A 26,428-nucleotide genomic window follows, 5' to 3' on the forward strand; every position below is an offset into this window, starting at 1 on the left:
GTGAAAAAGCCCGGTCTACTCTCAGATTCAACTCACGCTACTCAATCAACTCTGCTCACTGCCCCCCCCCCGGCTGGTTTGTTGTATTTTGGTGCACAGCCTGTGCCCCTAGTGTTTGTTTGACGTTTACGACCCCTGTGTTGTCTCCCGAGACCGGGCTTTTTCACAGTATATTCAGGGGGCAGGCAGCTAGCGGATCAAGGAGAGATGCCTACAATTTGAGACAAAAATGAAATCGCGCTGAAACCATGCAGGAACTCATAGTGCACCTTTAAAAGGTATCTTTCAGCCATCAAATATTTCTGCGTTTGAAAAACTGAGTTTGTGCACATTGATAAAATATATACAGCCACTGAAAAATGAATAAAAAGAAAAGTAGAATAAAAAAATCTGTGCCAAAAAAGCTCATCCACAAGTTACTTAATAACTCCTCTGTACATCATACAGAATATTTATTCTATGTCCTCAAAATACACAAGAAACCATAAGACAGAACACAGGGTAAGAAAGCCCTTCAAGGTTATTGGGACTGCTTACCATCCTGAACTTTAAAAATCAAACAAAGGCATTCTCCTTGGGAAATGGATGCTGAGATTTGCTTTAAAAACTCAAACACCCACAAAATAAATAAAAGACACCCGTAACAGTACCTGTCAGCCAAAATTCTCATTGGCTCTCTCTTTTGTTAAATTTAACCAAAATATTTCACACATTTCAGAAATGCAGAACACAGAAGCTGTCTCTTTTCTGGTCTCTGACTGCATGCAGGGACTTTGTTCTCCCTTTCTTCTTACAGGGCTTGGTCCGTTCTACAAAGAGAAGGATTTCCTTACAATCAGATTCTGTAGACAAACATTAGTAGTATCCTAAACCAACTGGATCTATTAACTATGCATTTGGCCCTGTAGCTTTCTCCATGTTGCAGCCAATGAGCAGGACCTGCTGCAGCACATTAGTCCTGGATTTGGTACCAATGGGTTTTCGATTGTAGCATGAGAACTTTGACTTTAGTCATTTGTGCTCAGCTCACTCCAGTCGGCGCTCAAGTCTTGCTTTATTACAGTGTCACAATATGGGAATAAAAAACTGCCAAATGATGTTGCACTTGAAATGAGGTGCTGGTGTGCTTCAATCTGTACAGCTGGCAAGCCAATCTCTTTCCTGCATGTGGAATAAACATGATGGCATTAGTCTGAGTTTGCGAGTTGTGTTTTATAATAAATGCAATAATAGAAATACAAAATCTTTAAACACAAGGATTCAAAACCACCATGTGTAGAGTGTGTATGTCATGATAAAGTTTGCTTGTAGAAAAAGACATTTCAGTGAAAATTGTTGGTCAGATCCATGAGGCAGAGGAAGACAATAACAGCTGTAGATAACAGTGTTGTTTTTTTATACTACCACCGGGGGGCACCAACATAGAATTCTACACAGAAATAGTCACCAAAGAATTATTTTTAGCTCAAAATCAGATGCAGTCTTGCAAAGCTAGAGTAATGCCTGCACAATGAAGGCCTCAGTATGCTTCTTGGATGTCTAACAGTCTTCGACACACTCAGAATCTTTCTGAAACAGACAATCCACCACTGTACCAGCCAGGCCAGCGGTGCCCAGGTGTGAACGGGAACAACAGGGGCTGTACAGCAGAGTACAACAGCACCAACGCCTCGGTTATCCCCCAGCCAGGCTGGATCTTTATCTGGACCTCAAGATTTGCTTCTTTTCTGGACTGGAATATAAATGTATGAGCGTCACCTTCACACCTGCTCTGGCAGTTTTTTGTTCCCATTGAAATGATTCAGTTTTACATTCAGTAATGCTCAACTGTCACACAGAGTCAAATATATGCTGCTGTCAAGTGCTTCCACACACACACACACACACACACACACACACACACACACACACACACACACACTTCAATAAATAAAACTTACAATGTAGTAAGGCGATGTTAACCATGCATTTGTACCAACAAACAATAAATCTAAGAACATAAATGGTAAAAATATGCACATTCATTAAGAGCAACAAGGTGGCCAATCCCCACTTGTTTTTTTATTTTTATAAATCAAGTGACGTTTCAAGGCTTTCTGGGTGATCTCCTGATCCACAGGGCTCACCCCCCCAACACGTGGCCCTGGTTCCTCTGCATTCAGAGCGGTTCAACCAGCAGGCTGGACACAGCAACTGGACCCGCCTACAGCGGGCCATTACATTGCATCCAAAGTTGGAGTTTGTTCAAGAAAAATCAAAAGTCTACGTGGAGACAGAGATCCAGCAGCCAGCTGCTCAGAGGCTCAGGACAGTCCGGAGGTCTCCAGGTAACTCTGCAGTTTTCTGACTGTACTTCTGTCCAAGGAGCAAAGGTCGAAGTCAAATGTAGTGTTTGTGATGTGGAAGTGTCCAGTCTCTTCAATCAGGTTCACAATCTGGAAAACACAGAGTACAATGGGTACTAGCTTTATTCACATCTGTAATCACAAGTCTGAGCTGTCAGTGAAATCTCTGCCCAAACAAATATTGTTGCTGGATACAGGTTATATTAAATATGAAACCAAAGAGAGAGAATTACAGCTTGTAATGTAAAGCTGTAAAATGAAAATGAGCAAGACCTCCATCATGTTCATCTGACGAGTCAGACGGTTTGTTACATGGGACCATGTGAGAAACTGTTTGGAAAAGGGCAGGCACTTTGAAAAAAAAAAACACCTGGCAAGTGATCGGATGAACCATCTGTCTATCTACGCTCTTATTGGTGTGATACGAACGTTTAATGAATCACACGTGAAGCCTGTCGTAAGAGGATTTCTGCGCTCATATCTGAGCTGGTTTCTACGTTAGGTTGATAAATGAGGGCCCTTGTGATCCCACAATTCTCGTGTGATCTGGTGATATTAGGAGAATCCAGCTGCAGTGCAAGGTAACCGTCATGTGCCTTTTTAAACTGCTGACTCTTGCCATCCCTCACCACAGAGGAACCATGCTAAATAGCTTCTTGAGTTCTTTACAAAAACAACAAATACTTGACAGTTTCTTTTTCAACGGAAGGCTCCTACACTGAAGCTTGAATGACAAACTTCAGAAAGCAGAGGCATTAAGAAGATACTATAAAATATATTATTTTGTTGCAATTGTTGCTTTGTTGCATTCAGAGCTTTTGAAGCTACTGTTTAAATACAAAACGTGATGGTGTGACTGAAAAAGGGAAGAGCTATATAATCTTGTGCCACTAAGAAATGAGTATCCTGGGTGTCAGATTTGCAGATTGTTTTCTCAAATAATCTTTTAATAATTTTCTTTCTTGTGGGATGACTTGAACTGACTTAAAAGGATACGTAGGGCAGGTATGATTGGTTTCAGCCTTTGGAGCCAGTGGTTGGGAGTCCTGCGGATTACAAGGAACACCATCCCATATAGCTTGGTCTACAGTTCCCCACACAGTTCTCAACAGTGTGGGGAAAATGACAAGGCAGATATAAGTCCCATTCCACTTTGGGTGGCAATTTGGCCCGTTTAGTCATTTTCATTGCTGTTTAGGAGTTGTTTCAACTGGAAACAGCTACCCAGTTCATGTCTAAGGATATGCCATCTGCATTTCAGTGTTCTCAGTGAGACACATGTGCTCCCCAGTGTGCAGCACAGGCTGGGAGTTAATCATTTCCATCTCTGGCAGCAGGAAGTGGAGCCACTTGGTGAACTGGGCTAGATTAGCCTGATTACTGTGCACGGTGGAGTTGGTCTGAATGGGATTTGGTCTTTCCTCAGAGCCAGACGTCGTGTTGGGAGAGCCAGGCTCCTGCTGGGAAGATCCACCGATACGTCACATGATAGGCCTTGAGGATAGAAGTAAGAAACATGCAATCTCTCAGGTGGAGAGAGGGAAACCAAATCATTCATTGCTTCCAGATGAAGATTACAGAGGACGTGGAACAGATCACAGCTCCTCTTCTAATCCAAAACAACAACACAGCTGACTAACACTGGCATGTGCTCATATCATGCTGAAAACTCTAGCCACCCAATACATTTTTAATTCTTTTATCTGGAGTTTGACAGTTCAGTGCAACTATAATATAATAAAGTAGTGATACTAGTAGGTGATAATAACTACATGAAATGTTTTCTTATTGCCACTGTAATCTCATACTAAAGATTGTGAGTGTACATCTAACACGGACTATACGTTACATTCACTTAAGGAAACGTCCACTCTAAAAACATTTTAAAACTGGCAGACGTGAAGGAGAACTCCACCGATTTTACACATCCAAATGTGTTTCCAGGTGTTGAGGAGTACCACTGCATATTTGAATAAAGTAGTATAAAGCCTTCAGTGTGTCCAGAGGGAGCTGTGTGAAGTGTGATAAATGTCCTCAAGTGATGTCACTTAAGTCAGCATCAGTTGGGGCTATGGGCTACAAGTTTGAAACAGATAAAAGTCTGGAGATGTGGAGTTAGAGACAAGAGAGTTTATCAGACCTCTGTAGCGCCTTATCTCTGCTAAAGGCTACATTAGCCGCTACTAGCATAACACACTGGAATCTCCAACCAAACTGTTGGCAGTTAGAGTTAGAGTCGGCGCCAATTTTTGTTTTGTTTTTGCATGCACGCACGCACGCACGCACACACGAACACACACACGAACACACACACACACACACACACACACACACACACACACACACACACACCTGTTGCAGGATATGACCTTCTCTGAGTGTCATCAGTCTTTTGTGCAGTTCCACCAGCTCGTCCAGGTAAGCCTGGAAAACACAGCAACATGTTGTTACACGCACGCACGCACGCACGTACGTGTATTCAGTCACCTTTGAACCTCTTACAAGCATGTGTTCCCCTTATAGTCCCCCTTAAGTAGCTTTAAGATTGGATTATTATATAATTCTGTCTGTGTGACAGTAACATATATCCATGTTCTTTGTACCATACCATGTTTACACTGAGTGAAGTATTCCAACTAGGGATCAACTGATACTGGTTTTTCAAGGCCTATACCGATTATTAGTAGTTACCGAACCGATATTTGGAACCGATATTCATTTACGGTGAAAATGAAAATGAGAAACTTTCAACATAATACCCACTATGACAACAGATAGTCAGATAGTGTTGTGGGGGGGACATGAAGTCAGAGTCAGTGGTGAGTGAAATCGAAGCAGAGGGACAGACACATAGCTGTAGCTGAGCCAAAGTAGACCACTTTTTAATTCATTAACTTTATCTGTTATCAGGCAAATAAAATGCTGATACAGATAATCTGCAATTTTTCTGCCAGGGTCGAAAATCGGTCTATCCCTAATTCAAACCCAAGACTTTGGTACCTTTGGGAACTCCATTTGAACACAGCATGAAAAGTTGCTGCCAAAAATCCACTAATAATAGTATAATAACTTTAGAAAGCCATGGCGTATTTCTATTTGTGTTGTGTTAAAGCCAAGCAGCATCAGAGCCATGTTATACTCAGGTTGGATGACCCATGTTGAAAGTTACAGTAAACACAGAGCTGTCTAAATAGTGGAATATCCTGTGCCAGACCCCATATGTTACTGGCATGTTTCTAATCTATCTTTATATGGGCGGATTTATACTGAAGAAACAAAGAGCCATGTGTACCTTGTCACAATCTATGTTTCTGTTCTTGTCCTGTTTGCTCTGCTTGCTGGGACTCTTCACTTCCAGTATCTGCCAGAGGACAGAGAAATACATTGAGTCAAAGTCACTCTGGGTGACTTGGAGCTACATACATTAGCACCTGGGTTCTCTTAGGGTACATTCCATCACAATAACTAAATACAAACCCCAATTCCAGTGAAGTTGGGACGTTTGTGTAAAACGTAATTAAAAACAGAACACAATGATTTGCAAATCTTTTTCAACCTATATTCAATTGAAATCATGACAAAGAGATATTTAATGTTCAAATTGATAAACTGTTTTTTTGTGCAAATATTCACTCATTTTCAATTTGATGCCTGTAACACGTTCCAAAAAAGCTGCGACAGGGGCAAGTTTACCGCTGTGTTACATCACATTTCCTTTTAACAACACTCAAGTGTTTGGGAACTGAGGACACTAATTGTTGAAGCTTTGTAGGTGGAATTATTTCCCATTCTTACTTGATATGACTTTAGTTGCTCAACAGTCCGGAGTCTAATCAATGCATCGGGATGTGGACACAGAAGAAAGATGCTGCATCGATGCAGTGGCCGACCATAATCAATTATAACGTAATGACGTCGCTCATTAATTTTCTGGCTGCAGCATAAACATTCAAATGAAAAACAACATTCTCAGTAGCCTAACCCGTTTCTCTCTCACACACACACACACACACACACACACACACACACACACACACACAGAGACAGACAGACAGACAGACAGACAGACAGACAGACAGAGACAGGCAGGCAGACATGCACACAGACAGACAGACACACAAACAAACAAACTGACACACACACACACGGAAAACGGCTGAGCGGAGACACGAGGACAGTGGAGAGAATCGCAAATCGAGAAGAGGAAAGAAAACACTGAGAAACATTGAGAGACACTAGAATAGTTAGCTTGGAGAAGATCTAAGTGGAGTAACGAAGCTGAAGAGGTGTACACTACGGCACTTTTCTTGTCTAACCGCAGTGGTTTAGAACAAACGTGCTAGTGTGCCTGGCCAAAGTTGGAGCTAACGGCGGAGAGTTGCTGATTCGGAGGACGCTGATTTCGGACCGGAGAGGACGACAGCGTGTTTCCCTGCTGAAGAGGACTTTGCCGTAGCTAGTGACTGGTTTTCGTTTTCGTGTTTGAGCTGTGTTTCTTGGACTAACAGCTAACTGTAAGTTGGATTTCTGTATGTTTGCTTCACTGAATAAAACGTCCTGTCGGACGCATCGCACACAAGCTACCATCAACCTGTAACTTTTTTTTTTTTCTTCCTCTTGGTGTGTGTGTGTGTGTGTGTGTGTGTGTGTGTGTGTGTGTGTGTGTGTTTGGGTTTGGTAAAACAGTGGTTTAATAGGGTTTGAGTAAGTTTTACATTGAAACTGCTGTAAGGAGGAATAATTTTGTGTAGCTGGAGTGTTTTAAGTGGAAACTGATAGAGAAATGGGTAAAGGGGTAGTTGTGTGTAATATCATTTGAAGAAATATTGCAGTTAGCATATTTGAAGGGTGTGATTTGTGTTTTTTTTTCACACCTCTAATATATACGTATATACAATACTATATATATACTATCTGGACTGCAGGCAGGCCAGTCTAGTACCTTTTACTACAAAGCCACGCTGTTGTAACATGTGCGGAATGTGGCTTAGCATTGTCTTGCTGAAATCAGGTGTTTCAGGTGTTCCTTAGCCCACATGGTAATATCCTTTACATAATCATGTCGGTTTTTAATGCAGTGCCGCCTGAGGGATCGAAGGTCATGGGCATTCAATGTTGGTTTTCGGCCTTGCCGCTTACGTGCAGAGATTTCTCCAGATTCTCTGAATCTTTTGATGATATTATGGACTGTAGATAATGAAATCTCTAAATTCCTTGCAATTGGACATTGAGAAACGTTCTAAACTGTTGGACTATTTGCTCACACAGTTGTTCACAAAGTGGTGAACCTCGCCCCATCCTTGCTTGTGAACGACTGAGTCTTTTGGGTATGCTCCTTTTATACCCAATCATGACCAATTAACCTGTTCACCTGTGGAATGTTCCAAACAGGTGTTTTTTGAGCATTCCTTAACTTTCCCAGTATTTTGTTGCCCCTGTCCCATCTTTTTTGGAACATGTTTCAGGCATCAAATTCAAAATGAGTGAATATTTGCAAAAAACAAAGTTTATCAGTTTGAACATTAAATATCTTGTCTTTATAATTTATTCAATTGAATATAGGTTGAAAAGGATTTGCAAATCATTGTATTCTGTTTTAATTTACGTTTTACACAACGTCCCAACTTCATTGGAATTGGGGTTTGTACATGATACATACTGTAATGTGATATCATCTTACCTGGTTATTAGTAGTCTTTAGTAAGGGGGGGGCTTCATTGCGGCATGGGGGTGAGGGCGAGGAGCTATCGCTCTCACTGCCATCACTCAAACTGACCCTGGGGAGTTAGTCACAGGACGAAAGACAGTATTTTATGAAATGTCACAAAGTCATGATTACACGACTCTGCAGAGCCGTCTGCTCCACTGAACTCAAGTCAACAGTCATCATCATCCGCTCTCTCTCCCCTTTGAGGGTGAGCAACTGGAACAGTGACAGGACGTCATCACTCGCGGAGTCATGGCAACCAAATAAACAACAGCGCGAGTACAGGAGTTTCTCAGGCAGAGTGACAAATAGCAATGAAAGCCTCGGCGGCTGATTTACCATGAAAAATGCGCTGGCCCGTGAAATATGACTACTATGGCCACAGTTTTCGAACTTTCATTTCAAAATGGCAGACTTCCTGTTGCGTTAAGGGTATGGCTCCAATGAGCTTTTTGTACGTCTTGACATGCTACATATGTGTACCACGTTTCGTTAGTCTACGTTAAAGTACTGCAGGGGCTCAATTTTTTTTACTTTTGTAGGGGGTGCTAGCGAGCCATTTTTGTGCTCCTATTCCCAAAACCCTTAAAAGACGTAAATGTTCACCAGGCTTGATGTGACCGCCAATTTTGGTGAGTTTTGTTATGTTAAGCCCCTCAAAAAGGCGATTCATTTGCCGGGAAAAGAAAGAAAGAAAGAAGGAAGAATTCCTATAAATCAGAATTCCTATAAATCATAAACCATAATTCCTATATATCTATATATATATATATATCTATATATAGATATATATATACACACTGAACAAAATTATAAACGCAACACTTTTGTTTTTGACCCCATTTTTCATGAGCTGAACTCAAAGCTCTAAGACTTTTTCTATGTACACAAAAGGCCTATTTCTCTCAAATACTGTTCACAAATCTGTCTAAATCTGTGTTAGTGAGCACGTCTCCTTTGCCGAGATAATCCATCCACCTCACAGGTCAAGATCAAGATGGTGATTATTGCACAGATGTGCCTTAGGCTGGCCACAATAAAAGGCCACTCTAAAATGTGCAGTTTTACTGTATTGAAAACAGTCAGTATCTGGTGTTAGGGTGAGGGTTCATCCATGAAGAGAACACCTCTCCAAAGTGCCAGACGCCATCGAATGTGAGCATTTGCCCACTCAAGTCGGTTACAACGACAAACTGCAGTCAGGTAGAGAGAGAGAGAGAGGGATGAACCCTAACCCTAACACCAGGTACTGAATGGTTTGTCATGACCAGAGATATACCCATGTACACTGGCTTGGTTTGAATTTCCAAAAGAAGGGTTGAACCCTTGTCATATAATCAGGGCCCAACCTTGGTCAGTGGCGTGAAAGAGGTATAACTGTGTGTCTGCTGTTTGCTGCTGAGCAGGTCGGTTATCACACAGCTTTTTCACTGAGCTGAGATGGTACAACCAAAACAATAAGCTAAAAGAGGCTAAATCTATTAGATCTATTTGTGAGTATTTACTGCCTGTGTTGATGATTACGGTGTGTGTGTGTGTGTGTGTGTGTGTGTGTGTGTTGCAGAGGACCATTCACTAACCTGCGTTGGTGATGTGTAAGATGTGTGTGTGCTGGCCGCTCCCCGTCAGAGTCCATGTCATGGTCATTGTCGTTGTCTGAATCTTCATCGTTGTCATCTGAGTGCAGATCCTGCATGACTGACTGCAGCGGGCCCAGCACTGTAAGTGTATGTGTGTGTGTGTGTGTGTGGGGAGGGGGGGAGGGGGGGAGGGGCACAGAGAACGCGTTGGAATTTCAAAGTAAAACAAGTAGAAACATGCTTAAGGCAGTGGGCCATGCTATGAAGCGGAGGGATGGTCCAGTGGAGCTTGTGGCTGCAGAACTGCTGCAGGTTTGATCCCAGGCAGTCCCAGGACACATTTGCACTTCACTTTTAAATGGATAAGCCTGCTGTTATTCTATATTTTTCTTATTGTCTAAAATCCCACAAAGAGACCGAAACCAACAGTGTCAATCCGTCTCTCTGCCTCTCCTACCCTGTCAGTCGGATCCTCCTGCGGCTGTCAATCTTTAAAATGGCTCACAAATATATAGTTTCATTAAAAATTTGTTGGGGACTATTTTCATTTCATTGGAATCCACATTTGGCGCTGTAGTATTTGCAGCAGCAGGACGGTGTGTGTGGGATGAATCTAAATAAACGACAGTGTGTGTTCGAGAGATGTCCTCGACTAAAGAAATTCTTAGTCGACTTAACACTCATGATTTTGTTGACTAATTGATTATTTGCTTCAATGGACAGATCTGTAAAACTGAGTTTCTCCACAAAGAATCATGCAAAAGCATCACTTTAAATCTTGTGTTTACCAGATATGTGCTCATAAGTTTCTTAGAAATAAGTCATTCAGCATGAACAATCATAAAAAAATGACTATCAACTAAAGAAATCACAGTCGACAACAATCGATGTAGTCACCGAAAAGATAAATAGTGTGTTCCCACACACCCGAGATTACAGGGGGACAGATGTCCACATGTAGCTGGATCAGCAGTGATGGGTGTATGGTATGCATACCAAACCCTACTAACATGACTGCAGACAGATGCATGACCTTTCATGCATATACATGACCTGGAAAAATAATTCTGATGTGAAAAGGGTGTTGGGGCCTACCAGCAACTGTTACCTGTGTGGGTGGTGGCAGGAATAGCCACCCTTTTCCTGATGATGAAGTCCACCACTGCATCCAGAGAAAATTACAAACACACAAGCAGAGGTCACCCTCAAGAAAAGAAATCCCCAAAAATGTAAAGAAATGTCACTATTATCTGTCACTAATATTCTGGACCAAACAATGTATTCTAGACTCACCTGGCCCTGACTATTTTCAGTCCTAAATGACTTCTAGAGCATTTATTAACAATCACTGTATATTTTCACTGCTCAGATGTGGGGGTTGCAGCGGCTACAGATTCCAAAGAGGAACCAGAATACACAAACAGGTTTTCAACATATGGCAGGTTTAACCTGATGATCTAAACTAATCGTTTGAAAGTAAAAAAGTCAAAGCTGAACGAGGATGATGCTCTGCAATATAGCTGACTGTTAGGATAATATTATCAATGCTTGCCTTTATTTTCACTTTTAAGTAAGTGGTTTTGATAAGTGGGTTACACTGAAAATGTGTTTAAACCAGTCATGTGATTCGTGTAGGTCTCTACAACCAAATAGTATGGCCACTGTTGTCAAAAGAAATAAGAATATGAGAAAAGGTAATTCCTTTTACTTAAAAAAATAAAAAAACAAAACATACCGCACTGTTACCTTTTACTCGTGAAATGACCCTGCAATCTAGAAATATTACAACTTTTGTCTTGTAAAATAGCAGCTTTATCTCATAATATGGCTTTGACAATTCTATATTTCTATAACAGTAAAACATGTTCAATATGTTTCCCCTGGGTTTTTTCCAGCATCGTTGCTAAAGAGTGAGTTGTGAGTTGTATTTTGTGGCGCCAAAAGATACAACACAAGAAGACCTTTAGACTAATTTGTATCTAGTGGAAGATGTCAAATTACGTTTAATAAAATGCTTCAATAATAATAATAATAATAATAATAATAATACTAATAATAATATTAAAATGCCTCAAGACATCTTGCCTCTCCTCCTCCTCTCTCCTCTTCTCATACTTCCTGTCCTACCTGTCCTCCTGTCTGATAATGGAATACATGAAGTGAGAATGAAATCAAATTACTCCTGCTAGGCATTTTTACATTTCACATACAGCAGACAAATATCATCAGACTTTCGTTTCCTTACCAACTAGTTTAACAAACTCATCTGAAATTTCAAAAATGCATAATTTTGACTAACAACTGTGTGCAGAGATCACATTTTGGAAAAACGTCTGTCAACACTGAATTTCTGTTAGAAGTTTAATGAACGTGTGTAGAAAATGTTGACATTATAGAGAATTATTATTGTATGAAATGTCTGGTCTAACAATTCTAAAGAAACAAAATTAGTTCTATCTGGTCAGAACAGCTCACAGTAAATTCAGCCGAGCAGCTTGTCACTAAAATGAGGATAGCTGGTCCACCTTAAAGGTCAGCCCACCCTAAGTTAGTGAGCCTGGACGCTTTAGCTTGTTACCATTGGGGCTAATCCCCTTCACTAAAGGCAGCAGGTGGAACTTGGCTTGGGTCTTGAGGAGTTGTTGCATTTATTCTTTATTCACCGTCAAACAGCCTAAACTGTACAAACACTGCTCTGCTAAGGTCACAGCTATAACCACACTCACACTCTTACACACACACACTCTTACACACACACACTCTTACCCACACACACACACACGTCTGGAACCAGTACCACTTTAGTACCGTTTCTCGATATCCGTCCCTAACGCCCATAAACCAAAATGCCTCTGGGTGCAATTGAATAGACCTACAACCAATCAGAGCAGGAAACATATCACATAGCGCTGAGCGACAGACAGACGCATGCTGTGATGCTGTAGCTTCAATATGTTTGTGAGCGAGTGTTGCTGTTTTTGCCTTCAGAATTTGAAAATAGTACTTCACCACATTAGCTGCAGCCATCTTGTTTTTTTTTCTCAAAAAATGCCTTAATGGTACTCCTCTTCACTAAGCTAGGTTTATAGCTATGGATTAGGCTTGCCGTAGTGTCTGCACCAGCCAAAAATGACATCATCACGTATTTTGCGTATAGCGCGTAAACTCCTCATGTTGTCACTTATTGTATAAAACCTGCCCCATATGAGATAAACAGTTGTGATTGGTCCGCCCAGGTCCTGGTTGGCTGGACCAGAGGAAATTAAACTCACATGAGCTCACACATCTGTCTGGTTCCCAGGGTACCAGGTTCCAAGACCTTCTCTCACAAATCTCAAAATAAAAAAGTGCACCAGGTTACTGGACAGAACCTTTTTTTACAATCCTCTAACTAAAAATAAAGTGCAGTAAAGAGAAGAATCAGAGAAAAGATTAGGCTACAGAGTCAACTTTTTATTATCTATCTAAAACTATGTATTTATCTATTTATTAATACAAAACTATTTATGAATCAGTATCTATTTACAAGAATGTAAAGGTGTGTGTATTATTTTCAGTCCAACTCCTGCAGCAAGCAGCATCCTCCTACCTGCCTCACACCCACTGACACTTACTGAGGCGAGGGAAAGACCAAGAGACCCCGCAGTGTTGGCAGAGGAGCCACTCACTGCCATTACTCTGAGCAGCAAGCATGGGAATGAACTACAATATAATATATTGAAATAAGTTTTCTCTCTTTTTCTCTCATTGTCTGAATAAGTTGCTAAATCTAGCGAGAAAGTCGCCAAGTTGTCAACACTGCGCGCACAATGTGAACCATCGTGTGGCGAATGCATGTACATTTGACTGGCACAGAATTGACTATAGCCGAGCTTGGTTGGCCGGTAACCGGTGATGGCCGATCAAGCTGAAAATCGGCCGATCTGTGCCTCTCTATCTCAGAGCTAACAGACGAGATAATAATGCTGTTATGTTTAATTAGAAAGGAAATCAATGCCAGTGCAGTGTAGGGCTTGGCAATATATCAATATTATATCAATATTGTGATATGAGACTAGATATGGTCTTAGATTTTGGATATCGTAATATCGTGATATGACATAAGTGTGTTTTAAAGGCTGCATTACAGTAAAGTTATGTGATTTTCTGAACTTACCAGACTGTTCTAGCTGTTCTAGTATTTGCCTTTAACCACTTAGACATTATGCCCACATTACTGATGATTATTTATCTAAACTGTGTGAAGATATTTTGTGAAAGCACCAATAGTCAACACTACAATATCGTTACGGTATCGATATCGAGGTATTTGGTCAAAAATATCGTGATATTTGATTTTCTCCATATCGCCCAGCCCTAGTGCAGTGTTTAAATTCTGTTTCCAGCACTGGTTGAGCTTTTATTTCTGGCAAACAAACTGGACTCAAAGTTAGACTGAAACTACCAGGTACTCCATATGAGCTACACTGGACCATTATACACATAATTTCTGACTGAAAGACATTCAACAAGAGTTCAGCTGAAACGTATGTATGTTCCAGATAATTACCTTGTCGTTTGTGGTGTGTGGGAGCAAAGCCTGAACTGGAGCTGGAACTGGCTGGACTGGGTTGCTCTGACTGGGAGGACGTAGAGAAAACAAACAGTGAGAAATAAAAAAAAAAACATTAAGAAGTTTGATCAATACAGTTTTTGACAAACCTCAACACCATATGTTGACATTTGACCACTTTCATGCTATAATATATTTAGAATTTCCAAGTCCAAGTTTTCATTATTTAGTGTGCAACTGAAAAACATGTAATATTTTAATTATTTACTGCCTGCCAAACAAAGAGGACTAAAACAGAAAGGGGAATGGCCAATACACCGGACCGCCACATAGTTACTTTGCATAATGTCAAGACCACGCCCCTTTTTGGGGGATTAGAAAATGGAAGATCCTATAGATATCAATGCAATTCGACGTGCGTTTGGATTATAATTTATTGTTAAACAAACATTTGTTGTATAGACATGTCTAATAATTATTTTGCAACCTTGCCTGAGTGTGACCCAGCACAGTGTGACCCAACACAATGGCCCTCATTTATCAACCTAATGTAGAAACCAGCGCAGATATGAGCGCAGAACTCCTCTTACGACAGGCTTCACATGTGATTCATGAAACGTTCGTATCACACCAATCAGAGCGTAAGAATGGTCGTACATTGATAAATGCAGCTGCTGCTTTCAATAGGTGGAGATTGAAACCCTGATATCTCAGGTTCATTTGCACTAACGTGTGTACTATTTGGCAACCTGAAAACTGGGATTAAAGGCTGTAGAAAGAATGCGGAATGGAAAGAGATCACTGATGCGGTCAACCTCGCGGTCAATTTATTTAATCCTAAATTAGTCCTAATAGTAATATACAGGCTTATATTGCAATCTCTTAGGCCTACATGTAGGTGTACCTATATTAATAATAATAATCACACAGTAGCGGAGTTTATGCAGTGTCTTTTATTTTACTCGTGTTTTTTTCATGAGTCAGAGCCAGGCAACCGTGAGCTGTGAGGGAGAGCGCGTGTCCTCCGACCCCCGTGCTGGACCACCACCCCGACCCTGTCTCCTGACAGCAGAGGGGCTGGAAAAACAAGCCGAAATAACTCGGTCAATGGCAGAAATAAATCGTTCACTTGTGGCCATTAACGACACTTTAAAAGAGAGACGAAAACCTGAAGAATAAATAAAAATGTTGTGCATCATCATGTTTCCTGTACTGAATATCATTGCCAAACATAACACTATACCTTTTAAAATCGAGGAATAATATCCTGTCTCCTTGGTATAGCCCCAGTTGGGGCTGTGCTGGACACTGCTCTCTGGGCATCGGGTCATCTGGCTCCATCACTACATTTATGGCACCCTGTTTTCCTGCGCGATGTTGTGGAGAACCCCACAGGCTAAAACAATGTTGCAGACTTTTTCTGGCGTGTACTGTATAGTAGGGTCCCCCCCGCTGATAGAAGACAGAGCCATCTGCCCGTAATCAATACGATGCAGCGCTCCACTGTGGCCCGTGTGCGTACGTACTGTTGTACTGGCGCATAGAGGTCTTCTAAAAGAGCTTATCTGCCATTGCCGATAAGTGATCAACTGATGACTTCTCCTCCTGTTAAACTGATTTTATGCTGCACCACAAGTCCACACTGACTTGCGTACACAAGTTTACACTTGATGTGAGATTTGATCGTAACCTCTGCTCATGTCCATATTGATAAATGCCAAGCTTTGCGTGGAAATGACCGTATGCCGGTTTTAGGCTTGTTTTCTTTTGTAGGTTTGTTTCGTAAATGAGGGCCAATGTGACCCAACATAGTGCGATCCAACACAATGTGACCCAACACAGTGTTGGGGTAGAAACTCAAAAAAAGTAATAGTTTACACATTACTAGTTACTTAAAAAAAGTAATGCCTTACTTTACTTATTACTCACTGCTGAAAGTAACTAGTTACACTACCAGTTACATTACTTTTGGATTACTCCCTATCACCAGAGATGAACCATACCTTACTTGCCAAATAACAATATAAAGTTAAACCTCATGTATGCCCAGATGAACACAAACCCTTATTAAAATGAGGACATACACAAGATCTCTCTTGTATGATCATTAATACCACAGAGCTGACAACAAAATTGTGAACATCAGCACAAAATTTGTCAAGAAGTACTGGCGGCCGTCCGCTCTTCATTATCTGTATTTTGCCCAGTTTTTCGGAAAGAAACAGGCAACAATTCCTTCACTATGTCTGCTGCCACAAGCCCACTTATCTCTGCTTTGTTTACCTGCTGTTGGTTGCTTGGCAGGTGTCGGCAACATGCTCTTTTCATCAGCCTCGGCGTCACTCAGGGTACGGGGGACTTAAGCAACCAGCTTAGATCGGATGTTGTATTCGTGGCGGTGGAGCGGTTTGTGACCAGGGGGACAATTTACACTTTACAATCATTTTTTTTCCCTTTCGCGCAACTAATTTTAAGTAATGGGCATACCTCCACCCCTCAAAAAGACATCTTAAGCGGTGGCTCTGACATTTTTGTTTTGTCTTCTTGGACAAGTGTTATGTTGGCGCAAACATGCAAGAAAACGGACATTAGATTTGATATTCTCTCCTCCCCTTATGCAGGTAGTTGGAGAACCAGTAAGGCAAGTAACACAATAATTATTTGATAAGTAACTGTAATGTGATTACTTAGTTACAGTTATAAACAGTAATGCATTACATTACTGGACCCAATACAGTGTAACTTAAAATACAGTGCGACCCAACACAGTGCGACCCCACACACTGTGACCCAACACAGTGCGACCCCACAGACTGTGACCCAACACAGTGCGACCCCACACAGTGCGACCCAACACAGTGTGACTCCACACACTGCGACCCAACACAGTGTGACTCCACACACTGCGACCCAACACAGTGGCCGGATATTGCTTATTCGGACATAGATACATATTTGATTGAACACATCTTTGGAAAAGCTACAACTTGTGATTCAACTGATGCAAACCATTTCAAGATACAATCACAACAGCAGGTACAATCACCACCTGTCAGAGTAACAAACGATTACAAAATTGAGAAAACTAACCTTTGTAGCCTCATTGTAATCCATCGAACGATAAGATTCTGACAAAGGATCTTGTTACATTGATTGTAGTATTCCCTGGAGTAAATCCTGTTCGCATGTAATGCCGATTTCCAGTATCAAAATCCCAGCTACACTGAGACCTTTTGATTGACACATCACTACACACCAATAGGAGCTTCCCTGTCTGGTCCACAGCCTACAATAGCCAATAAGTGCCTGTGGTGAAAGAAGGTGCACGCCCCTCTTCTTTTGTGTACAGACCCAGCCAATTGCAACCGGTTGTGCTGATGACTGAAAGTTTGTATAGCTAATGGAATTCTGAACATGGGGATATGCTGCTTTCCCAAGTTTCTTACAAGTCAAAACAAGGAAGTCTCTGTGTAAGGCGAAAAAACACAGAAAAGATACATACGCACATTTCAAAGAATTTGCCTCTAAATAGATTACAAGAGATGTGCCCTTGATTTTTCTTTCAACATACATTTTGCAAGTACAAAACATGTACAAAGGAGAACAAATTAGAAAAAATAAAACTACTGTCTGTATGTGACCATAGTTACCAAGGGTCTTTTTTTGGAAACGCCTAAACATTATCCATATAAAAACAGGTGTAAAATAGTCATTCTTTGAGATATTGTTATCAAATTTCCACTGGGACTAGGTAAGACTTCTTGCTCTAGCCAGATTGTGTTTTCAGGCTATTAAGTCCCAGCTATAGTCATCTATAGGCATCTTTCTATTAAAAAATATTCAGGCGGAAATGAAAACCTTGTTTTCCAGAATCAAACTTATATTACTCAACGCCAATAGCACTTACAGTGATTGACAACTGACTGTTGGAGAGAAACTTCAGAGTGTTACCTTTCAAAAGAGACCAAGACATGCATGTAGTCCAAATGGTTCAAGAAAAACATAACACTATACCTTTTAAAATCGAGGAATAATATCCTGTCTCCTTGGTATAGCCCCAGTTGGGGCTGTGCTGGACACTGCTCTCTGGGCATCGGGTCATCTGGCTCCATCACTACATTTATGGCTTTATGGCTTTAAGCTTTTAATTAATTTTAGGTATGCCTTGGATAGGCCTTTTTTGCAAATTTTAAAGGAATGCTAAAGGGTTAAATTAATTTGAATATTGTTTTTGCAGTTTTGTGTTAAATGTATACATCATGAACATTTGAGTCACTACAACGTACACAGGTTACTTTAAGTCGGCTTCTCACCCCGCTGTCAAGTGTGGCTGTCTGTAACAGTTATAAAAACTAGTTCTAGTTAAAGTGTCTGGTACTGACAGCCCATAGGTGTATGTGATAACCTTTACCTTTTGAATATACTGTACATAATGACGAAAAATTAGATTTTATTTTTTGCCCATATCGCCGAGCCCTAGTGGGCACTGTTTAATCAGATTCAGACATGCGTCAAAATTAGGGATGTCACAAGACCCGGTACTTCTGTACCAAGCTGGTACCAAAATTCTGAAAACGTTACGGTACTCGTTTTTCTACAGTACTGTAGGTATTGGACCTGATGGGGGCAGTATACGCCACAAGTGTTCTATTCTAGTTGCTAAATGCTGGAGAAGAAGAAGAACGCCCCACCAGCACAGAAAAATCATCTCTGTAACAGCAGTCAGCCCTTGGCTTTACCGTAATGTTACATCTACAGCAACGGCTTTCCCGACTTAACCTGGAGCTCCCATACAGAAAATAACGTCAGGGGCCCTATCTTGCACCCGGCTCAGCGCAAAGCCAAATACGCCTGGCTTTTAAAGGGAATGGGAGATGACGCTCTGATTGTTTTATTGCATGTTACACCCAAAACACACCTATAATTAATTAACACACTAAGTACAACCCTTTTGAACCATGCGCCTGGCGCACAGACCCTTTTTTCCACCGTTAAACTAGAAAGAGTGGAATTGTACACCCTAAACGCACCTGCGCCAGGCGCTTCACGCCCCAGGTCTGTTTCCCTCTGCCATTGTCTGTCATAGCTTAATGTGAGCTCTGATAGCTGAAATTAACATTAGCTAACTTAAGTGCTTTTTTTAGCAGACCTCTATAACGTAAGTTAACTTTAACCAGCCCGGTTCTATGTGAAAAAACAACAAAGGCAGAGATTAACAGACGTAACTAAAAATGCTTGCTGGCTGGAAGTTCTGGGTAAACTCATGGAAGATGTTACACTATGCTGGCTGTGTGGTGATGCCAGGCTTTGGAGCAGCGTACTGTGGGTCCAGAACACTGGTGTTTTCTCCAGATTAATGTTAAATGTAAATTACGCAAAAAAAAAAAAACATAACACTGTGCTGGGGTCGAGTTTGGACATAAAAAACAGAATGCCTGTGGGTTCGGGTAGGGCTGGATTACAACTCTCTTGGACTCGGATCAGGTTCAGACAGAAATATGCAAATATGAAGTCTAGTGCACACCACCAGAGAGCCCTGGGGTTTGATTCCTGCTATCTCTGGCTTGTTGTTGATCTGAACACAAGGGTTGCTTGTTGCATTCTGGTTGCATTCAAGTAAGTTTGGTTCTACTGATAATTACCAAGTTTTTATGACATAGTGCATGGCCGTTCCTTTTTTGGACACATTTGTGAAATAGCATATATCATGATACATATTTTTAGCGTGTGCTTTTTTCATATATTGTCATTCATATAGCCAAGCACTATATAAGGTTGGCAATAATTTGCTTCAGGTCTGAGTTTTTGAAATGTCTAAAAACTGGTAACATAGTGTCAATTTCAATATTAAAAGAGCCAGGGAATTTAGAGAGAAACAAGAGCAAGGCGCATCAGCCGAGACTTTGAATCTACCAGAATGAGCTGCTTGTTTTAACAATCTCCATCTCAACAATCATGTGCTTTCAGAAGTGCTGTACAGAGTACAGTCTGAAAGTGGGGGAGTCCACGTCATCCAGTATTTAGAACTTTTAGAAACCTCAAATCCGTCAGCCACGTCTGCTCTCTGCAGTGATCCCAGGTGTGCACAGGTGGGAGAATAGGCAGAGCTCCAAGTGCTACGCAGATTCTTTTCTCCACATTCCTGACATATGTACTTCTGCCACTGCTAGTTTACTGCTGAGTCACACAAACTTCCTGTTGGCAACTTCTCTTTGATGAATTCAAATATGACCAACTCCTGACATTACCTGACTCCCGAAGGAGTTTGGTCTGGGTCAAAGCAGTGATGTTCCAGTGAGAAGACGTAGCATTTCTTTGAAAGACTATAGGCTATTGGGGGATGCAAATAAATGCCAACAAATATAGTCAGGGTTTACCAAATTAAATTTAAGACTTTAAGATTGATCCGAATATAAGACGACCCCTTTTTTTTCAAAACTCATTTTTGGAAAAATACTTTTTGAAAACCAAATCTTGTTTGTTGTTTGGTCAGCATTGCCTATCTGATCCAGGGGGTATGAGTGTTTATGAGTTACTCATAAAGCGCTGAAAAGACAGCAGCTTCTCTCTGATGTCTGAGGGTAAGCCCTGGGTGAGACTTGTCCTCCGCCGTAAACAACATCCAAACTTCTTATTTGTTTGCTAACTTGGCCTACTTTTGAGCCGCTTTGTTCGGGACACTCACCGTGTCTCTGCATCTTTCAGGCTTATTATCAGACTTTGACACGTGACATTTGATGATATATGCACAGTTTTAAAGACAGATATTTAGTTATTTACACTGTGTTCTGCAGTTATTTAATCCTAGGGTATTTGATGCTATCCTGTATTCCATGGAGTCGGGCCATCTCATCCTCCTGCGCTCCGTAGCGGACTCTCTGACGGTGAGTAGGCTTGCACGATAAATAGTTATAAAATCGCGATCTCGAATCACCCGTTCACAATTTAATTTTTAAATGACTTCAATTTCTTTCTTTTTTTTTTCTCCTTCAATTAATTTATTGAAAGCATTTGACATTGACATGTTTTAATTATGTTAAGACATGTTCAAGGAGTTCAGATAGAGCCTGTATCAGGGCCATCTTTAGTTCAATGTGTTATATGTCATTATTTTTGGTAGCCTACTGTACTTAAATGGTCAGTATGTACTTTATTTTCTTTATTCATTGAAGCCTCTATGTTTACAGGCTTGTGGTGAAGCCCAATGTGCTATAGATGCCAAAAAAAAAATCTATGTTTGGTACTGCCAATTTGTTTTGTCATGGTTCATGTGTGCAATAAACATTACACTTTGTGAGAAAAAAATCGTGGCAGAGAATCGTGATATCAATTCTAAGCTAAAAAAAAATCGTGATTCATATTTTTCCCTGAATCATGCAGGCCTAACGGTGAGACAGGGCCGATTAAATATTAAGAATGAATTTGTATTTAAAATTTGAGTTGGATTTTACAAGGTGTTTATGGAACAATTATCCCTCAGTACAAGCGCAAATAACACTGCTGGATTTAATCTTCATGATAACGTGGCTGACATGGAGTGAAAAAAATGCGCGTGAGGCATCAATACTTGAAAATATTACGAGTAACCGTTTTTCCCACATTTAATTTCTGCAGTCTGACTTCAGTTCACCACCTCACCATCTGCGTCGCCAATTCCCATTGTCGCCAAAATGTGCGTACGCATGGGGCAGAGTTTGCGTGGAGGACTGCACATTCTCCCGTCAAGTTTTTTATAAATAACGAACTTTGCGTGGGAAGTGGCGTATGCACATTTTCAGCTCCGTTTTGTGCATACGCCACGTTTATAAATGAGATTCCTGGTCATGAGAGGCACATTCAGTTTACGGCTATTTGGAGCTAATGTCCCATTAATGCATGTTACTAACTTAGCTTCTTCCCCAGAGTCCCTTTTCTCGCCTCGCAGGTTTCCTTGGATTGTGGTGGCACCTGGATCGTGGGTGCAGTTGCTGCCATGGTCCTGCTCAACGCCCTGCTACGCCCTGCACTGCTACTACTATTATTACTAGTTATAGTTTTATTATCTGCCTGTTAAAAGGAAGTTTTTCCTCGCTACTGTCGCACCAAATGCTTGCTCTTGGGGGGAATTGTTGGGTCTCTGTAAATTAGAGTGTGGACTAGACCTACTCCAACTGTAAAGTGTCCCGAGATATTATTTGACACTACAAATAAAATGGAATTGGGCGATTGGAGCATAGTAGAAAATCTGTGGTCCATGGCGCACGGTTGACTCATGTCCTCGCAACTCTTATTCATCTTGCCCATACTGCCTAAACAAAACAAAATGTATCGCTTTGCACAGCTCTGTCCAGTTCAGAAAGAGCGAGATTTGTAGTTGTTGTGTAGTTGGAATTGATAAGCAGAACCAAAATATATATTTTTTTTACGCGTACCGGGTTTGGTTCCAAACCCTACATGTGACATTCTTCATCAATTATAGGAAACGCTGTATTAAGGGAAAATCTGTGGAAAAGTTCTTTAGTCAATAAGCTGAAGCAATCAAACAGCAGGTAGTTAACATTTCCACTCATTTTTATATTCTCTTCTTGCATATCAAAAACATTCTTGTTCAATCCACAATATAGTAAGATGTGTGGATGTTTAGAAACTCAATTACCTCAGGAGATAAAATTAGCTTTAGTTCTAACAGCTTTGATCATGTGTCATGTGTTGCTCTCTGTCCTCTTCAAAGAGAGCTTTTAGATGTGTGGACAGCTCATAAATTTCAACACGGATGCAGTGTCAGCGCTCAGGGGAAGAAAGAGCTCGCACTAGCAGACTTGTGTGCAGATGAAATGGACACACCCAGATAGTCAGATGTGATTATTTGGCCTTATCTATTCTTTCTCTGAACACCTTTGAATGAAATGCATTTCCCAGCCCTTTCTCTACCTTTAAGCCTTGTGGTTTGGGATAACAAAGGAGGTGTCTTATACATGTGTGCCACGGTTGTGTAGTAGGGCATGGAGGTCAATTAATCAAGAGAACCATTTCTGTATTTGCCTGTTTTCTGTGCATTTCTTTATGATGTGTATGTGCTGTGAAATTGGTGAATGTGTTCCTTAATTTTGTCGTTTTATTTACTTTTACTACTTACTTTTTTAAAATGCTACGCATTGATCTGGGAGAGGGAGCTGGGAGTTGTGATAGCTGGGGAGATGTGGAAGGACATCTGGGCGAATGCAAGGAAAATAACTGTCTATAACCAGACAAGAGCGATGCAGTTTAAGATACTGCATAGAGCACTTATGCTAACTTTTGACTGGCTGTAGTTTGTAAAATAAAGCAGAACTGTAAAGAAGATGCCAAAGGTTTACAAGTTCTTAAAAGTTCAGAATAAGGGAAGCCCCATGTTGCCTGCTATAGGTTATTGTAGTGGAAAAGCACTACACTAGATGTGACAGGTACTGTAGTATTAACAGTCTCCCAAAATAATTTCTCATAGTGGGATAATGTGTGACCCACTCAGATCGACAGAAAACAAAGTGGCGAGAACTCCAGAAGAAACATGAGAGAAAAAGAGAGAAGTGAGGACAAAAGGCAGAGCGACTTCAATGGCTGTCACCTCATGCCAACAAACAACACACAGCTGGTCTGTTGGTTTATGGGACAGCTTCTTTGGAGTGCCATAAATCGTACCACTGTTCCTTTTAAGAGCTTTTGTCCTGCTTTACTCAAAGCCACTCTTCAAAGACAATAAATAGTCTTCAGTAAGAGTTTGTTGGCATCACTCTGGCTCCTTCTCTTAACTCTTGGCACAGTTAGGATGGCCAAAAAATAAATGCCAGCAAACAAGACCAAACTGACCCGAGAGCATTAGGTTTGCTTGTCTAATTCAGTAGGGGCTGTCCAAACAAAACTGCTGTAATGTGAATTAAGAGGCCTTTCAGTTTGACACTGTGGATTCATTCAAAGATAGCCAACTCATTTATACTGAGATGTCTTGTTGTGCAACACAAATGCATTCGCTCATTTTCACTCTTGCTGCAGTTAAAGAAATATGTTGCTGATTTAAATCCATCTCTGTGTCATGGCAGTGTGGGCAGTGTTTAGATTAACGGTGTTTGGCTTTCCTCCGTGAAGTGTTGGTTCTGGGGAGACCTACGCTGCCCTACTCCTCTGTGCACTGGCGCCACCGAGGGAAGCCAAACACTGTTCATCTAAACACACTGCCCACACAAAGATGACACAGAACTGGCTTCAAAATTGGCAAAGTATCCCTACTCATTTATGGTTTTCTCAAATGTTTGGTGGTTGAATATCTTGCAAAAGATACTGGGATTTTCAAACTGGGAGGTGTAAAATCTGTGGCGTTCCCCTTGAAGTTAGGGTCATATAACCTAAACTTTACTAAACTTACTTTTATCTATTTAGGTAGCTTTTAAAATGTTTAATGAAATTCTGACTTCACTATCTCAATATTAATACTTACTTAATAGTCTTTTTTCACTGTAAGGGAGACTCATGTATGCATATTCTTAAACATGCACATTTACCTGTATATTGTCATTTTAACTGTTTGGTAGAGGCTTTAAAAAAAACTTTGTAGTCAATTAAAAAAGTTTTCCGATGTTACTCTCCAAAAGGCTCTAAGAATCTTTTCCTTTAAAGGCTTAAAGCGTTACTCTCGCCAAAATGCAACCTAGGGTGTTTTTGTGAATGTACCCGAGTCAAACTTTAGTTTAAAAGCATATTTAGGATGGAAGCACCACTTTTAAGATTTACTGCATCTTCGTTTTTCGGTCCAATGGCCTTTTGAATAGGAGTGCTAGGGGCACTTCTATGATAGCCTCAAAATCAACATTTTTAAAACACTAAGAAGGCTCGACACAACATGAAACTTTGCTCGAAGTATCACCAGGGTCTCTACACATGAACTCGAGCATTGAGAACATTGTTTGTGTACACAAAGTTACTAAAAAGAAAGGTTTTGAGCAACTCACTGTAGCTGTTGTTCTTCCGGTCGCCGTCTATTGAGCCAGTCAAAAATAGTTGAGGGAGGAGAGTAAAGATGGAAAGCTCCTAAAGGTTAGTTCCATATAAATGCACGGATAATTCGTTGTTTTGTCGTTAGTGAAACACAATATTGACTTTGTAATTGAAAAAGGAGCCTCATATAAGAATGACATTTCCTCCTATGGAGTCCGTTCATTCGCATTCAGAGAGCACCTATTTTTGACTGAGAAAATGGCGGATAGTGTAAACAACAACTGCTAACGTGAGTTGCTCAAAACCTTTCTTTTTAGTAAACTCTGGGTACACAAACAATGTTCTCAATGCTCGAGTTCATGTGTAGAGACCCTGGTGATACTTTGAGCAAAGTCTCATGTTGTGTCGAACCTTCGTGTTTTAAAAATAGTGATTTTGAGGCTATCATAGAAGTGCCCCTAGCTCTCCCATTCAAAAGGCCATTTGACCGAAAAAACGAGAATACGGTAAATCTTAAAAGTGGCGCTTCCGTCCTAAATATGTAAGTTTGACTTGGGTACATTCACAAAAAAATACCATTAGTCTAATAAAATACATCAAGCCATCTACAAAACAAGTTTCTGTGATGATGTGAATTTGAATAATTTAGGTTTACACAAACTTGTGCAAATCACTCAGCCTGTGCCCACATCCAGCGTGCTAAAAACAACGTTCTCATGCTAACATGCCAGTCTGCTTTCCCTTCATGTCATCACCTACTCCAAATTTCCTCTTCTATGTCGTTTCTGGCACGGTGCTCAGAGAAAAACACTGAGATCAAACAAGTAGTCACATGAGACATGAGAGCAGCGCTCTGTGTCGGCCCGGCGCTCGGCCACCCGAGTTGCTAGTCTGGGAAGAATCAAACACCTGGCATTTGTCACCCCACATCCCCTTCCCAACCAACCCGACCCCCAGTCTCTGTGTGGGAAAACTTTATTTTTTTTACATACATACAGCGCAGACAAAAACACAGGTTCTGCTCGTGCTAAGTAATAACTCCCCTGGCTAAACAAGCTGCCCCTACAGAGAAAGATACATAAAGACTCAGTCTTTATACAAGCGAATAGAGAATAGAAATGAAAACACCATTGCATAAAAGAAAAGTGCTCAACACACAGGGATTTAGACTTTTCTTCCACAAACGCTTTTTTTTTTTCTTCTTTCAAAAGCTAAAAGGATTAAAGGGGAACTCTATGCTATTCACTGTGGCGTCTCCCCTTTCTCCTCAGGTGTTGTAAAACCATAAATCTTTCTT

The 26,428-nt window shown here is 40.8% G+C and overlaps 1 protein-coding gene across 2 annotated transcripts in view; it reads right to left on the reverse strand.

Moving 5' to 3' along the window:
• Positions 1-424: 424 nt before the first annotated feature.
• The window catches only part of mllt3 (MLLT3 super elongation complex subunit), a 99,889-nt gene continuing 73,885 nt past the window's right edge, over positions 425-26,428 (reverse strand). Inside the window, exons 8-14 of one of the 2 annotated variants that reach the window (XM_031299780.2) lie at positions 14,182-14,251; positions 10,741-10,794; positions 9,633-9,771; positions 8,026-8,122; positions 5,638-5,706; positions 4,698-4,769; positions 425-2,435 (exon numbers count right to left, since the gene is read on the reverse strand). In XM_031299780.2, coding sequence (XP_031155640.1) covers positions 2,304-2,435; positions 4,698-4,769; positions 5,638-5,706; positions 8,026-8,122; positions 9,633-9,771; positions 10,741-10,794; positions 14,182-14,251 — 633 coding nt within the window. In that variant the 3' untranslated portion in view covers positions 425-2,303. The remainder of the gene's footprint in view (positions 2,436-4,697; positions 4,770-5,637; positions 5,707-8,025; positions 8,123-9,632; positions 9,772-10,740; positions 10,795-14,181; positions 14,252-26,428) is intronic. The other variant, XM_031299781.2, reaches the window with a different exon arrangement.

This window comes from Sander lucioperca, chromosome 17, assembly GCF_008315115.2.
Source record: "Sander lucioperca isolate FBNREF2018 chromosome 17, SLUC_FBN_1.2, whole genome shotgun sequence".
NCBI lineage: Eukaryota > Metazoa > Chordata > Actinopteri > Perciformes > Percidae > Sander > Sander lucioperca.